Genomic DNA, 16790 nt, shown 5'->3' on the forward strand with positions numbered 1-16790 from the left:
CTGTATATACCTGACACACAGAACCATTCAATAAATACAAAGGAATTAATTAGTATAGACTATTCATTATACATCCAGACATCTTTCCTATGATCACTTCCTGATCTCACTATCACAAAACTGGTACAAGGCTACATTATCTAATACCAGGAGTACTCTAACAGTCTGTTATTTCTTCACTTTCAACATTTAAAAAAAAAAAATATTACCAGGCACTAGTGGCTCACATCTGTAATCCTAGCTACTTGGGAGGGTGAGATCAACAAAATCAACATTCAAGTCCAGCCTGGGCAAATAGTTCATGAAACCAATCTCCAAAATAACCAGAACAAAATAATCTGGAGGTGTGACTCAAGAAGGAGAGCGCCTGCTTTGCAAGTGCTAAGCCCTGAGTTCAAACCCCAGTCCCACCAAAAAAAAAAGGAAAGAAAAAGAAAGTAAAATACTGACCTCATCACTTTAAAGTCTCTAAGCTTTCTCAATTGTTCTTTTACAACCTGATCATAGATTTTTATTGCCCTTATGATCAGCAGTATCTATCATCTCTACCTCCTTCTTCTACCTTCTACTGTCTTCAAATTCCTATCCATACACATACCCTATATAATAGTTACATGGGTTCATTCATAGATACCATATACTTTCATGCTCACTTGCTTCTAATCCTGATAATATTTTCTCTACCTAAAATGACTTTATCCTTGTCCTAACCTATTTCACAAGTCGTATCAGGTTCATCTAGGCCCAAGACCACCACAGGAAATTGTAAAAACATAACAATGCTGCTCAAAAAACTATTAATAAAAGGGTTATTTTTAAGAATTTCAAACTTTCGAGGAAAAAAATGGCAAACTGAACGTGAGCATCTAACTTTACTCCCTTACGTTACCAAACTGAAATGAAAACAAAGTCATACACAAGGACAGAGAGAACCACCCAAATGAAGCTTGAAAGAAGATACATGACCAGTAACTGACTAGTAGATCTGAGAAAGCAAGGGCAACAGTGGAGAAAGGATTTTATCTGCACAATTTGCCCCATAAAATCAATACAAGTTTCAGGGTTTAGTGAGTCAGGTACTACTGAAGGTGGTTAAAGGTGATGGAGGACTAGTTGGAAGCTCTTATGGTAGTAGACAGCTTTCACATTCCATGCCAAAGAGTAACTTCTCTCTTTATGACCCTGCAGATAACTGAAAATACAGGTATCTCTATAAATGAAGGTAAATGAGCTTGAAAATATTTACCTCTAGAAAAGGGAAACAGTGAGAAAGGGTTGTCACAGATGTCACCATCCAGGTTAGCTTACTACACAGGCACTCTACCATTCAGGCCACACCTCCAGCCCCTAAAAATTGGGGAGAAGGGGAGGTTCCTGTTGTTGTTGTTGTATGTGTGTTTTATTTGTTGTGTTTGTTGTGGTACTTGGGTTACCCTCCTTCACCAAATAAAGTTGGCCAACAAAATAATTTATTTGTCTGAAAAATGCAAAATACAGTGGAGCTACTTCTTTTTTTCTTTTTATGGTATCAGGATTGAATCCTGGGATTCATGCATGCTAGGTAAGCACTCTACTATTGTGCTATATTTCCAGCCTTCTTATTTGTCCTGCAAGAGACAAGGCATCTAAGCTGTCTTGAACTTATAATCCTCCTGCCTCCACTTCCTGGGTAGCCAGGATCATAGGTGTGTACTACCACACGTGGCCTTACAACTTCTTTTAATAAGCATGTTCATTTTATTTTTAGTAGCCATGACACCAGTTTACTCATTCCTTCTTGAACATAAAGGTATTTTACACCCACATACATGTACACTCAAGACATATTTAGCTATGTCCACTCAGAGGATCTAGAAGCAATGACTCCTAGATAGTAGTAAGTACCATTAGCATCTAGATCTCTAACTTTTTCCTTAGAGAAATGTCTGATTCCAGGGCTGGGCAGAAACAATACCAAGTTATTTTAAACTGTCTCCCCCAGCCTCTCAGAGAGGGCTCTTCTTTCTTGCTACCAAAGGGGAGCTATGAGAGAAAAAATTTTTTCCATCACAGATGAGGACACTGCCACTCTCCCTGAGATATCCCTGGCACAGAAGGCAATGTTCTCTGACAATACGTTCTGGGCTTGGTGTGTGCTCCCCACATGTAGCTCTCTAGGGTGCACTGATGTGTGTTTGCTGACCTTTTATACCAGCTGAGTCTGCAGGGAGGCTCTATAAGTGGTTGTCACTCTAATGGCAGCTCTGATGAGGAAAGGGAGATTTGACCTGGAGTCTTAGATTCAGTCACAAGGATTTTTTTTTTTTTTTTTTGGTGGTACTGGGGCTTGAACTCAGGGCTTCACACTTGCAAGGCAGGCGCTCTACTACTTGATCCACACCTCCAGTCCCATAAGGATGTTTTTAAGGACATGTACAACTATCTCTTTTGGAGAAGGTAGGGTTATTCTACGAAGCCAGAGACTGGGGGATGGACTCGATGACCCCACCCAATAACCCCTTTTGGAGAAACAACACTGCACTGAGGCTCTGTGGAGGTACGTAGTCACCTCCCATGAGATTGTAGCTTGTGTGCTGAAAGCACTGGCACAGAGATTCTGGAGGTCTAGTTTGTCCTCATTTATTGATTTATAGCCCTCTGTACATGCATTGGAAGTGATGAGGGAGAGACAAAAATCAAAACGGCAGAACAATGAAACCTCTTCCATCAAGTTGCTCAGCTAACAGCAGATGTCAAACCACTTTTTTTTCCTGAATCCATTGACTTCCCCTTATGCTGCATAGAACTGCTATCAGTTGTGGAAATATGTTATACAGAGGTATAACACTAGCAAATAAATGTATTGCTACCTGTTTCAGCATGCGGGAAACTGACTGATTCATTTAGTGAAGATGGTGGGCGGAAGGGGACAAAAATCATCTATTTAAAGTTAGAAAAAAATATATACTGTGGGATTTATAATATATAGAGAACAAAATGTATGAACATTGCACAAAGTGTGAGAGAGGGAAACAGAAATACAGTGTTATCAGGTTCCTATACAATATATAAAGAGGTTTTTTCACTGAAAAATAGACTGTGATAAGGTAAGAATATACTTATTTTGTTTATACAAACAAAAACAGCTATAAACAGAGAGCTATAGAAAATAAGCCAAAAAAAGATAAACATTCACATAATCCAAAAGGAGGCAAAAAGAACAAACGGAATGAATAGCAATGAATATCGATAATCATATTAAATATAAATGGCCTAAATTAAAAGGCAGAGATTAGGAAACTGGATTTAAAAGAGCAATACCTAACTAGATGCTGTCTATCAGAAATCTACTTTATATTTAAACATGAAAATGCCTAAAAAATAAAACAATATGCCACATTAATACTAACCAAAAGAAAGCTGAATGGTCATGCAAAGCAGATTCCAGGGCAAAGCATGTTACTCAGGACAAAAAAAGGGAAATTTCATAAGAATAAAGGAATCCAATTCACTAAGTTATCATAAAATCCTAAAAACGCATGCATCTAGTAGCAGAATTTCAAAGTACATGAAGAAAAAAATTGATATAGACTTCAACATCTTTATCTCAAAAATTGATGGGACAAGCAGACAGAATATCAGAAAGGATGCAAAAGAGTCAAACCAACTTTACTTGATTAATATTTATAGAACATTCCACCCAACATTCTTGTCAAGTGCACATGAATCATTTAAAAGGACAGACCATATTTAGGGCCATAAAACACATCTCAATAAATTTAAAATGATTCAAATAACACCACATGGATTCTTTGATCACAGTAAAATTAAAGTAGAAATCAATAACTGAAAAACCTCCAAGGATTTGAAAACTTACGTACACACATCTACATAATCAAAGGAGTCAACAGAATCACAAAGGAAATCAGCAAAGATTGTGAACTTGAATGAAAATGAGAACATGACATATTACATTTGTAGGGTACAGTCAAAACACTGGGGGGAATTTTATAGGATTAAGCACTTATTTTAGAGAAGAATAAGGGTTTCGAAATAATGACCTACATTTTCACCTCAGAATACCAGCAGATTGAGACAAATAAAATGCAAAGTAAACAGTAAAATGGGAATAATGAGTAGAAATTAGTGAAACTGAGGACAGAAAATCAATAGAAAAAAAACAAAAGTTGGTTCTTTTAGAAAAGCAATAAAACAAATAAACCTCAAGCCAGACCAAACAGGAGAAAAAAAAGAGAAAAGACACAAAGTACCAGAGTCAAGAATGAGGGTGGGAACATCACATTAGGTCTTACAAATATTAAAACATAGAGAATATTATAAATAATTTTGTACCAATTAACAATTTAGATTAAATGAACAAATCCCTCTAAAGATATCAATGCTCACTCAAGAAGAAATAAACTGAGTAACTCTTTATCTTCTGGAAAGAAAAAAAAAAAGAAAGAATATATAGTTAAATTCCTTCCTAAAAAGAAAACTGCGGACCTAGATATGTAAGTCACTCAATATCATCTGAAGTTTAAGATACATGTAGGGACCAAAATTTGCCTATCCTATGCAGTCATTAAGGATATAATTTTGATATTATGTCAGTATTTCAGAAACATCATTCTAAAGGAAGCTATGTGAAGAACTGATCACTATGAGGTCAAATAAGAGGTAAGAAAATTAAAAGATAATTTGGGGAAAATATGATAGTCTGAACTAAGTCAGTGGTAAAGGGGTTTTATTTTGTTTTATAAATTGTGGAAACTGGACCAGGGCATGATTGACAGAAACTTGGTAGAGAGACTAACCAGATAAGACTGCCTAGTAAGAATTAAAAACATAGGGAGGAAAAAGAGGATACTACAGGATTCTTGGCTTAAACACTAGAAGAACCATAGGTATGCCAGGGAATACAAGAAGAAAACAGATTTGGGAAACAACAAATGATAGTCATAAATTGAGTACTGAAAAGATATACAGTAGGCAACTGGATATATGAAATGAACATTTAGGAAATACGTGCAGTTAAATCAGCCTCCTCCATTTTCCAAGGACTCTTTGCAATTAAAGCCTTCCTCTTTAACTGTACAAATAATGGCTTGTCTCTATGAAGTTAAATAAGATGATTAAAAGATCTAAGAAAACAAGTCTTTCTATATATACATTTAATTCACAGCACTAAGAGCCAATTTCAGTAATTTTTTTCCTTTTTTTGTCATTTAGAATAGTAAAATCCTATTTACTCTAACTAGTTTAATGAATGTGACCTACTTTCTTCAGGGGAAAAACACAGAAAATGTGAAGCTTTCTCCCTATATTTTCCACTTTTTGTATGTGGCTTCAATGATTCTTTATTCAACTCTGCATGTTAACTATCCATCCTATTGCCTCCTCGTAAGATTTTATTTGCTTGTTTGCCATTTTCTGGTTTCCCTTATCTGTTTGGGAATTCTATTTAAAAAATAAAATGAGAAAGTTCAACATAGTCAAATAAGTACAACCACCATTTTTGGAGCAAGTCTTATAAGGTTAGCACAACGTAAAGGGCTTTACATATATTATCTCATGTAATTCTTAAAAGCTAGCAAAGTAAACATTTGTTTTATGAATAAAACTGAACTCCAAAAATACTACAAAATGAACCCAAAATCACCTAACTGGAGGGTGGCAAAATTGGGACTTGAACCTAGGTCTATAGAGCACTGAAACTTGTGCTACATTGTCTGAAATTTGTGCTAAATGTATGAAAGTTTCATACATTTTTTGTAACAGATCCTATACTCAATGTTTTTACTAAAGTAGTTCATGCAGCCTATATCAGTGCTTACTACTTACCTTCAAAATTTTCATAACAGTCCCTCTCCCCTACTGTTTCTACAACTGGAAAGTTGCATGTTATGTTTTTCTTTACTTCTTCTCTTTAAATGTCAAATTTAATCATGTTATGATTATCATCAGGTAGTTCTTCAGCCACAGTCATTTCCTGCTCCAGTTCCTGTTTGCTACTCAGAATGAAGTCCAGCATACTTCTTTCTTTCCTACTGCTGAGAAACTACCTATTCTAGGAAGCAATCAGTTGTTCTCATCTGAAAACTCATCTCTGTATTTTGTGTCATTTTAGCAACTTGCATGAGGCTAACAAGCTAGACTAAAAATACAGCTGTCCTAAATATCATTTAATATTTCCAACTTAGTCATTCATAAATTCAATGTATGTATGGTTCTATGCTAACTTGATAGGAAGGTATAAGCATGGTACTTGTTCTCAGATTTTCAAGTACAGTCCTAATTTAAAACATTCTGTCCCACTATCATGTCTCAAGCTTGGTTAAGAAAAGATAGTCAACATACATGCAAAGGAGAATTTGCAATGATGACTCTATGTGATTACAGGCTAGGTAAAGAAGTGAAGGGATGACAAAAGAGTCACTTTAAGGTTCTTTTATAAATAATCCCCAAATACATTCCACAAATTAATTAATTAAGTGCAAATGCCCCATTAGTATTTTGTTAATCTTATTTTACACCTTAGAACAGGATAGCTCAACAAAATAATGACACATTTATTTAGCTGGACATGTTTGGAAAGAGAATGAACTAACACTTGGAAAGTAAATACTGAAAGGTCAATAGTAAATAAAAATGTAACACTGGAAAACTTTCTATAAGTTTAGAATTTAAGGGTACAGCTTCCAACCATTAAAATTGGATGGTATTCACTTTGCCCAACCATATTTTATATGCAGTTACCATTCAAAGTTGGCCTTCAAAAATACTATTTTACATAAAGCCACAATGACTTACCATTTCCCCAACAATCTATATTCCTGTTATGATACTCTTCTTTCTCCTGTTCTGTGAGGAATACCTTTCTCCCCTATTTATGAAACTCTCTGAAACTCCTAACCCATTCTCTTTCTCTTAAAATTGTTTATTCTTTCTTCTTTAGTCAGTGCTTACCATGTGCCAATACCTTATATATTTTATTCAATACCAAATATCTCTTTTGGCCAGGAGTGGTGGCTCATGACTGTAATCCCAACTACTCAGAGGTGGAGATGGGGAGGATCACAGTTTGTGACCCTCCTGGGCAAAAATTTTGAAAGACCCTATCTCAATCAATAAAAAGCTGGGCACAGTAGTGCGCACCTGTCATCCCAGTACATGGGAAGTGTAAATAGGAGGATTACAGTGCAGTTCAACCAAGGCATAAACATGAAAAACTATTTCAAAAATAACCAAAATAAAAGGGCTGGAGATTTGGTTCAAGTGATAGTGTGCCTGCCTAGCAGGCACAAGGCCCTAAAGTAGTATCTTCTCTACTAACAGATGAGTTAATTAATGTTGGTATCACCTTCAAAGTCACAAAGACCAACAGGTATTCAAACTCTAGTTCATTTTTGCTTTAAATTATCTTTCCATGAAACCACAAGTTCTACCGTACTGTCCTATAATACAAATTGTATTGAATTGTATTGTATTGTCAACGTATATTCAAATATCTATCTCTCCCACTAAACGGATGATTCTCAAAGACAAGGACGGTGACTCCATCCCCAGATCCTCAGAAACACTCGACAGTGCCTATTATATAATGATCTCAAAGAATTACTAAATTAACAATTTGGATTCAGATTATCGTTTCACAGCATTATTTTTACTGATTAGTCTCCTTACCAAGTTTCTAAGAAGGCAGGTTTACTGTAGTGGTAATACATAATGGCTTGGAATGCAGTCTCTGGAATCAGATTAGTTAGAAGCAAATCTACAGACTAATTAGCATTGAAGTCTTGAACAAATGAGTCAACTAAATCTTGGCAAACTCATCAACAAAATAGGAAGGACAATAATTGTAGTAATCACCTCATGAGACTGTAACAATTAAATGAGATAATATATAAATAGTCCAACTATTTTCTCATCCTTTTTTTCAACATGACACCATAAATTCTCTTTGGCTCAATCTAGTGAAGACTTTTTCACTACAAATTCCTTAAAATTACTCATTAAATGAACCAGCCAAAAAGATTTGTGGTTTAAAAATTGCTCAGACCACCTTCTTTATTTTTTAGGGCCAACTATCCAGCCAATATGGGCTCAAAAAAGTCTTGGAGGCTTGACTACACAAGAGTACCCCCACTGTATACTACTCTTATTTTGCTTACCACTTTTTTTGGAGGGGGCATAGGACTGGGGTTTGAACTCAGGGCTTTATTCGTGCAAAGCAGGTATTCAACTGCTTGAGCCACACCCCTTGTACATTTGCTCTGATTATTTTGGAAATGGAGGTCTTGCGAACTATTTACCTAGGCTGACCAAGAAACAGAGATCCTCCCAATCTCAGCCTCCCAAGTAGTTGGGATTACAGGCATGAGCCACCACATGTTCTAACATAAACTGGTTAAAATTAGAACACAGACATTCCTCACCTAACACCTAAGTTAATATTATCTGATATACGCATACAACTACTCTGTGTAAGAAGCAGGCTATTTCTAGAGCAAAAATATTTTCCCGGAGCCACCTTGTTTCTGGTCTCAGACATCGCTCATTCTTTCTTCCTAGGTTTCCAGATTCCTCTCCTCTGGATTCTGGAGACAGCCAATAAAACTGCCAGTTAACTTACGGTTAGCAGCTTTTACTTCAAATCCAAGTGAGGACTTTAGTTTTGCTAATTTATAGCTCTTTAGGTTAACGTGCATGGTCTCCAACCTCTCAAAATTCCCCCCTTCCAACACTAAAAATGTAAAAAAAAAAAGGGGGGGGCTCCGTTTCATTTAAAAAAAAAAAACCCAAGTTTCACAAAAAAAAAAAACCTAACAAGATCAAATACTTTGTGTATAGACAAAGTCTCAGAGAGGAAAGAAACGTTTAGAAATGTTTGATGAAAGCAAACTAAAAACTACAAAATCAAAGTATCACACATAATCTCAAAGCAAGCAACCTATAGCATTAACAAAGAAAATCACCCAGCTAATACAGTTCCCATGAACTTCAGGATTACTTGGCCTGTGAAGTGCATGCTGAGATTAATCAGCTGTTCCAGAGTCGACTTCCCTGGTTAGTAGATGTTAATATAAGGCAGTTACTTGGTTTTGCCAGGCTAAAAATAAAGTGGGTAACAGAATGATCCCTTAAGTTCTACCAGGAGGTGCTGCGTTTGAACGCCCGGACTCCAAGAACAATACCAAAAGCGCGGCTGTCAACATGCGGTAGAGGAGAATTTAGAAAGGTGAGGCATGCGGCTGGACCACAGTATTGTTTGCATTCGTGCCATTAACCCCTTCGGGCGCGTGCACAGGATTCGGGCGCGTGCACAGGATTCTACCGCAGTGTCTCCGGCTCGGCGGGTGCAGCGGGGCAGCGACTCCGGTGCAAGGCAGAGCCTGCGTGCAGAGCCGACCCCCCCCACGGAACCCGCGCCTCCCGCCGCTCGCCGACCTCCTCTCCCGCCCACCCGGCACGGCCACCGACGCCCCTGCACGCCTTCCCAGGACACGGCGACCCCCACCCCCTGCAGCGCCGGCAGAAGAAAACCAAGGAGGGGAGCCAAGGGCGGGAGCCGAGGGGCGGGAGCCGAGCGAGGCACCCGCGCGGGCGGCGGCCCGTCACCATCGAGCCTGGAGGACCGTGAGGGCTTGGGAGGGAAGCTGAGCCTCCACCGCCCGCCAAATGACGCGAGGTAGCCACGGGTGACCCCGGCCCGCACTGCCGGCGGCTGCCGAGGAGGCAGCGGTGAGCGAACCGTCTGGCCCCAGAGCCCCCACCTCCATCCCGCCTCCCGCGCTTCTCAGTCCAAATCCGTCCGCGGGATTGTCAGAAACCGACGACCTCCACACGGCCCGCCCGAACGTGGAGGTACTGCTGCTCTTACCGTAGGAGCGAGCGCCGCACCGCTCGGAGGCGGCTGGAGTGCGCGCGGGAGACACGGAGGCTAGCACCAGGACTTCAGAAGCCAAAAGAGCTAACTGTGAGGATGCCGGCGGGCGCGCTACCTCAGAGCGTCGCCCCGCCCACTCCCCGCAGGATTTTGCGCCGAAGCCTAAAAGGCGGGGTAGAACCGAGGAGGGGCGGGGTGCACCGCGGAGGAGGAGCCGAGCTCTCGTTGATCTGATTGGCACCAACCTGCCCAATGGGACCACGAAGACTCCAGGCTGAGTTTAGAATGACATTCCTCCTAACCCGTAAGAATAAGAGGCGGGCCCAGTGGGTTTTTCAAGTCACCTTGACGTCAAGCTCCAAAGTAAGGAAAGGTTGGTTGATTTGTACTGACGGCCAAATGGTCCAATTATTGTGGGGAAAGGGGCCTCTTAAACCAGATTGGTGTCTTCTCTACCTATAGGCTAGACCCAGGGGCGTGGAGAACGAGCCCCGGATGTGGGCGTGGCCCTGAGGTAGAACTGGGAGAACCTTTACGGCGGCGTTTTTGTGAGGCGGAACTGGGTCCTTTTCTTAGTTATCATGTGACGGGTTCTGAATTTAATGGGGGGGAAAGTGTGTAAAAGGACAAGGATCCAAACTGGCGAGTTTCCTGACCTTCGTGACCCTCTCTGTTCTCCCGCCAGCCGCGCTGCCTGGTGAGTCAAAAGTCCCACCGTGCCTCGGTGAGTTGTGATCCCATCACACTCCCAGCCCCAAACACACAGACGCTTGCTTGGCAGCAGGGCTTCGGTGTCCATGTTGCACAAACCGCCTGAAATTCCAAAATGTGCTGGGCCCATGGCCCAGAATGGGGTGGGGGTGGGGGGAATCGGTGTTTGCAGACCAAGGTCCAGGACAATTTAGGAGCGTCCTGAAGGTCCAGAGACAAGTAGGCCCGAGAACAAGCACAGCTGTAAATAGAACGCAGTTCCTTTGAAGGATGGTTAAGTTGGCCAAGACTTGTAACAAGGGCCTTTCGTCTTTTTTTTTTTTTTTTTTTGGTGCTGGGATCGAACCCAGGGCCTAGCGCATGCTTGGCAAGTGCTGTACCACTGAGCTACATCCCAGCCCTACAAGGGCCTTTCGAAAACAACTTATTACGTACAGGAATTTGTGGGCTCATTTTGCAAAACTGTCTGGGATGAGGCGAATCATTTGGAAGAGATTGACAATAGAGAGGGGGTTGCATGGGCAGCATCAGGGCGAGTTTGCGGTCAGCTGATACACACACGGGTCGGGACCTAATTTAGATTTACACATGGGGGCAACTGATGGTTTCCAGTGAATAAGGAAGCATATGAGCAAATACTTAACTGTCTTACAGGTACCAGAAATAATCACCTTAAGTGAGAAATATTTGTTGAGCAAATTTTACTTTTGAACTAAAAGCTATCCTTCTCTCAGGAAGAAGGGAAAGCGATAGGAGAAGCAAATACATTTGCTTAATGAAGATGTAAAACTCAGGTCCTATGTCACGGTTGTACTTCAGCCTTTGCTTCTTCCATTGAGAGTATTTTCTGCAAGTGAACTTTGTTGCATCACACATTATAAAGCCCATACCCACATGATTATATCCTTTGCATTCTTTCACCTTCATTCCTAAAGTACCTGTGGTGAGTGCAGCCACCCTTCCAATGACCAGTTGTTACTCAGTCCTTTATGAGGGAAAAAAAAATGAAGCTTGTCTCCTGGCAGATGGAAAACGTGTGTTTAAGCAAGTGTACTATTGTAAATCTTTTCCTAAAGGGTCACAGAAATGGCTAGATTGGAGATTGGGATTGCGCAAACTTATTTTACAGAGTGAAATCCATGTATAGTTTTTAGTAAGCTCATAGGTCTCCCTCCTTCCAAATTTAGTCTCACATTCCATTCTATAGCATCCTCTGGCAAGGGAAGGAGACTAGTACAGAAAATGCCTTCCTGGGAGCAAAAGTACTGCAAATATGAAGCATTTGCCAACTTAGAAAATAAGGGAAGTGCAAATATATTGGTTTAAGGAGAAAGAGGTGAGGACACTCCCCTCCATACTATTGAAATACAACAGATGTGTATGTGCTCTTGTACCATGATCGCCACCCTATTTAGAGATATTGCTGAGTATATCAAAGTAGTTCTAAAATACAACTAAGCACACTAAGACATTTGGTCCATCCAGCCAATTTCTTCAGCTTCATCTTGTTTCTTTTTGCATCTTTGTAACTACTCTTATCACCCATTATTTTATATACCTCACCTCCTTCTTTCTGATCCTTGTCTTCCAATTAAGTCTGCATTCTCTTTATTTCATTTCCCAGTGGTTTATTTCCCCCAGCTGTACCATACTTAAATTCCTCCTTTCCTAAAAATTTCTTGTCCCTTTCTCAATTGCATGTCTTATATTTCATTTTCTCTTCTCCAAGGGAATAAAATGTTCTCAGCTGTTTCCATTTTCTTATCTGTGCTAACTCCTCACTGAACTCATGCAGTCTGTCTTCTGATTTCTCATTCTACTTACCCTTATTCCAAATGGTCACATAGTGGAAAAGCATATTTTAAATCTATGTGTGAAGATTAAATATTATGTTTATACCTAAGCTAAGTTAAAAGTTAATGCATTTTCAATTTTAAAAATCCATGTTTTTAAGAAAGCTTAATGATTTTTAGCATTGATAAAATTAAAGGGAAATAGAAAATATTCTAGAAAAGAAAATAGTAGATACTAGGCCTTCCGTATATTCGGATGTAGCCTACAGCAGTAATAAATGGTGCAAAACAAAAATTTAGGTAAATGAGACATAGCTGTGATAGAAGAAACAGCCAAAGTATAGAAAAATTTAGCATCAAACAATTATAAAATATCTAAATTTTAAGTGGTCTATTTTAGCAAGAAAATACCTGAGAATTTATAACAATATAATGCGCAAATATTAAACTATATAAAAAACCAGTTATACATACCTTTTCTGTTATTTAACCCAATGACCTTTTTACAGTGTTCATGTTCTTGAAATTTTTATTGACCTTTCCCTCCTTACAAAGCTCTCCTTTTTTGGCTTGGTACCACCTCTTCCTTTTTACCCCTTACATTCCAAATGCTTTATCTTAGCACCCCCTGAAATTGAATGAAAAACTCAAGGTTTGCAAGTGTACAGGGAAGTTAAGAACATTCCTAAGGTACAAGAATAAAGTCACGAGTGCCTGAGGTTGACAAGGAACAGGCTATTCTTAAGACATTTTGAACAGAGCTTATACTGGGTGCAAATGCTAGAAATTTTATTGCACTTTAGCCATGGGCTATAAAAAATGATGGATATGTTGTCAGTAATTGCTATGAGTTTGAGGTTTTTAGAGGAAGAATAGTAAAAATGTTTTCAAAATTTGGAAGTCTGTGAGTAGGAAGAGCCATCTTTGTTCACTAGGAGTGGAAGTAATTTTTTTGCTATCAAAAAATCTTGACTTTTTTTTCCTTCTCTTAGGGTATTTTTCCCTTTTTTCGACCCTGCAACAGCCTCTTTAAACTGTTTAAATGAGAATGTCCTTGGCTCAGAGAGTACTACTCACCTGGCTTTTCACATTACTCTTCTTGATCATGTTGGTGTTGAAACTGGATGAGAAGGCACCTTGGAACTGGTTCCTCATATTTATTCCAGTCTGGATATTTGATACTATCCTTCTGGTCATGCTGATTGTGAAAATGGCTGGGCGATGTAAGTCTGGCTTTGACCCTCGACATGGATCACACAACATTAAAAAAAAAGCCTGGTACCTCATTGCAATGTTACTTAAGTTAGCCTTCTGCCTCGCACTCTGTGCGAAACTGGAACAATTTACTACCATGAATCTGTCCTATGTCTTCATTCCTTTATGGGCCTTACTGGCTGGGGCTTTAACAGAACTTGGATATAACGTCTTTTTGGTGAGAGACTGATTTCTAAGTACATCATCTCATTTCTGTTGCTGTTCAAAATCTTTGCAAGCCTCAAGAATACCAGAGAACTGAGGGAAAATACCAAATGTAGTTTGTACTGCTTCCAAAAAACAGGATTGGTAAATTACGAACTTCTAGTCAACCCAAAGCTGAATTATTCAATATTTGAGTTATTGATACCCTTTCTGTCCCTATGTAAATAAAGTTTGTTTTTGAGCTCATTTTTCCAAGACTCTTGAATTATCTGTTGTAAGTATGTGGTCAATATTTAAAGAAAGCAAATACAAAGCCTTCAATCCACATAGTTGGATAGAAGTTTAATATATCTGACTCTATGACCAAAGTAAATGCCTATTTTAAAGTAGGAAGGAAAAAACTCAGTTATTGAATTAGGGATGTCACTTCATGTTTACTTTCAGAAAGAACCCAAGAGAGCTGGGGCATGGCTCAAGTGGTAGAGCACCTGCCTTACAAGCACAGAGCCCAAATCCAGAACACACACACACAAAGAAAAAAGAAAACCCAAGAGTTTAACATATTTTTATCTTTTAGGTTCAGTTACCTTTACCTTCTGTTTAGGACAAATGAATTAGAGATGACTTGTTACAGCAGACAAGCAGACGCCTATACTTGTTCCTGAAGAAAACTTAATTCCAGTCTGTTGGGAACCAATTTATTCCTGTTGTCCTGGGGTCTCTGAGGGTTAGTGCCCCATTCACGATTAAAAGTTATCTGGCTTAAGAAATTCTATGATCACCCCAACAGCATTCTTAAACCATTGCAATAAAGCAGGGGTGGCAGTACTTATAAAATTCCAGAGTCTGAAGTATTTCCCAACTGTAAAGCAGGATGATTGTTCTTGCCCTATTGTCCACACTTTTAACTCTGTCAGAAATCTAAATGCCATTTTGTTCTTTTTGAAAAAGGTATGACACATGCCAGGTATGATGGTGCACACCTATAATCCCAGCACTCAGGAGGTGGAGGCAAGAGGAATAGTTCAAGGCCAGCCTGGGTTACAAACAAAGACCCTGTCTAAAAAAAAAAACTTAGCACACAATCATAATTTCTGGCTGCTAATACAGAAGATTAATACTGCATTTTGAATTAGTTCTTCCTTGTAAAGATAGGTAACATAGGTTTAAGCCACACCACCACAAAGATGTATGCTAAATAAATAAAAATCAATTACAAATGTCTTCCTATAATTGTTAATATAGTATTATTTTTGGGTATCTAAAAATAAGGATTGAGAAGGATACTTAATATTTGGAACTGTACATTCTAAGACTGATTAGATCTCAATTGAATTAGGAATATCTGAACTGTTTGGTCTCTGTACTATATCATTAAATAAATTCATAATAAAGTGTTCATCTCTGTAAGAAACCAGCCAGAAGGATATTTTGTTCAGATAAAGCTATTCATTTAAGTATTATCTAAATGTAAGCTCTCATGGGGAAAAGAAGAGAGAATTGTTGCACCATGTGCAACAATCGTCAGCCAAAATTTTTCTGTGAAAGGGCATATGGATTCTGCTCCAATATTCAACTCAGTCCTTTTGGCAGAGAAAGCAGCCATAGACCATGGCAATGTTCCAATAAAACTTTACTTATGGACATGAAATTTAAATCATAATATTCACATATCACAAATACTATTCTTTTGATTTTTTTCAGCCACTTAAAATGATAAACTAGTCTTACATCACAAGGGATACAAAAACTGGTATGGGGCTAGATGTGGCCTATAGGCAGTATGCTGATCCCTGAGCTAGGACAGAAAGCAGCAAATGCAAAATTTCTGTATGAGATAGCTAAAAAGAAAGGTACAACAGGTCTCTTCCCCCAACAGTTTAACAACAAAGAAGAATGACTTTGGATGTTTATAAACACTTAAGTTATCATTAATGTGTGTCTCAGTAGTTGAGTACATTTGAACATTAATTAAAGACAGTAAAAATTATACTTATGGGTAGGAAAAAAACCCAACTGGATTATGGATAACACATAAACAATTAGTATTGCAAAGAGCGAGCTTTCTAGGTTTGTTTTTCATTATAGTATACTTCTCATAACTAAATGTAGAGATAACATTTACTAACATACTTTGCCTCAAGAAAGAAGCTTAAACTTCAAAGGTTTTTACTGAGATCATTATTTTCCAGGTTCGCATGGATACTTTTCTCTGGTTCAGGGAAGTGATTTGTTGTAAATTCTGAGTAAAAGCAACTTGTGAACAAATTTATTCATGAAATGTTACTGAATAGCTTGTAAATTTTGTGTGTGTTTGTGTATGGTACTGGGGTTTGAACTCAGAGTCTTGCATTTACTAGGCAGGTGCTATTCCACTTATTTTTGGGATAGGGTCTCACATGTATGCCCAGGGTGGTCTGGACCACGATCCTACTTATGCCTCTCTAGCAGTGGGATGACAGGCATGCATCACCAAGCCCAGCTTTTATTGATTGAAATGGGTCTTGCAAACTTTTTTTCTGGTGCTGGCCTCAAACTGCCATGTTCCCTAATCTCTGCCTCTTGAGTAGCTAGGAGTATAGGCATGAGCCACTACATTCAGCCCAAGTTGTGGATCTTTTGAACATTTCTTTCCCTCAGCTAGCTATATGAAACATGAACAGAATTACCCATGTTTTCAAGCACCAAGAAAAATGTAACAAAGCTTCAAGAAGTAGAGATCTTTCCTTGGGTTAGAGTTTACTGTAATTTTAAAAATTATTAATCTTATACATTTGGGCTATTTTCCACTTTGCTTTTTCAAAGTGCAACAAGTAAGTGGAACTGATGGTGAGTAATGAACAGAAGTGATAATGAAAGGAGAGGAATCCATAGAATCACTTTCATACAGAGGTGAGCATATCACTAGGCATCTCAATAATCAAGAAAACTTTCCACTTTTTATTGAGAGGAAAGTTATCAGCCCTTTTAGCATTTTATTAAGAAACAAGGCTAGGGGC

General features: G+C 38.8%; 2 protein-coding genes across 3 annotated transcripts in view; one reads left to right on the forward strand and one right to left on the reverse strand.

The window, feature by feature from the left end:
* Positions 1 to 10030, reverse strand: part of Phtf2 (putative homeodomain transcription factor 2) — a 110459-nt gene extending 100429 nt beyond the window's left edge. The window contains exon 1 of the mRNA XM_020187285.2: positions 9863 to 10030. The gene's annotated coding sequence lies outside the window, so the exon portion shown is untranslated. The remainder of the gene's footprint in view (positions 1 to 9862) is intronic.
* Positions 10031 to 10371: 341 nt separating this feature from the next.
* Tmem60 (transmembrane protein 60) lies at positions 10372 to 14037 on the forward strand. 2 transcript variants are annotated; one of them, XM_020187315.2, is made up of 2 exons: positions 10372 to 10592; positions 13365 to 14037. In XM_020187315.2, the coding sequence occupies exon 2, from the start codon at positions 13415 to 13417 to the stop codon at positions 13814 to 13816; it is 402 nt and encodes a 133-aa protein (XP_020042904.1). In that variant the 5' UTR covers positions 10372 to 10592; positions 13365 to 13414; the 3' UTR covers positions 13817 to 14037. The 2 variants fall into 2 exon arrangements, with proteins under 2 accessions (XP_020042904.1, XP_020042900.1); XM_020187311.2 differs by having other exon boundaries at positions 10373 to 10565.
* The last annotated feature ends 2753 nt before the right edge of the window (positions 14038 to 16790 follow it).

This window comes from Castor canadensis, chromosome 2 (genome assembly GCF_047511655.1).
Source record: "Castor canadensis chromosome 2, mCasCan1.hap1v2, whole genome shotgun sequence".
In the NCBI taxonomy this organism is placed as follows: Eukaryota; Metazoa; Chordata; class Mammalia; order Rodentia; family Castoridae; genus Castor; species Castor canadensis.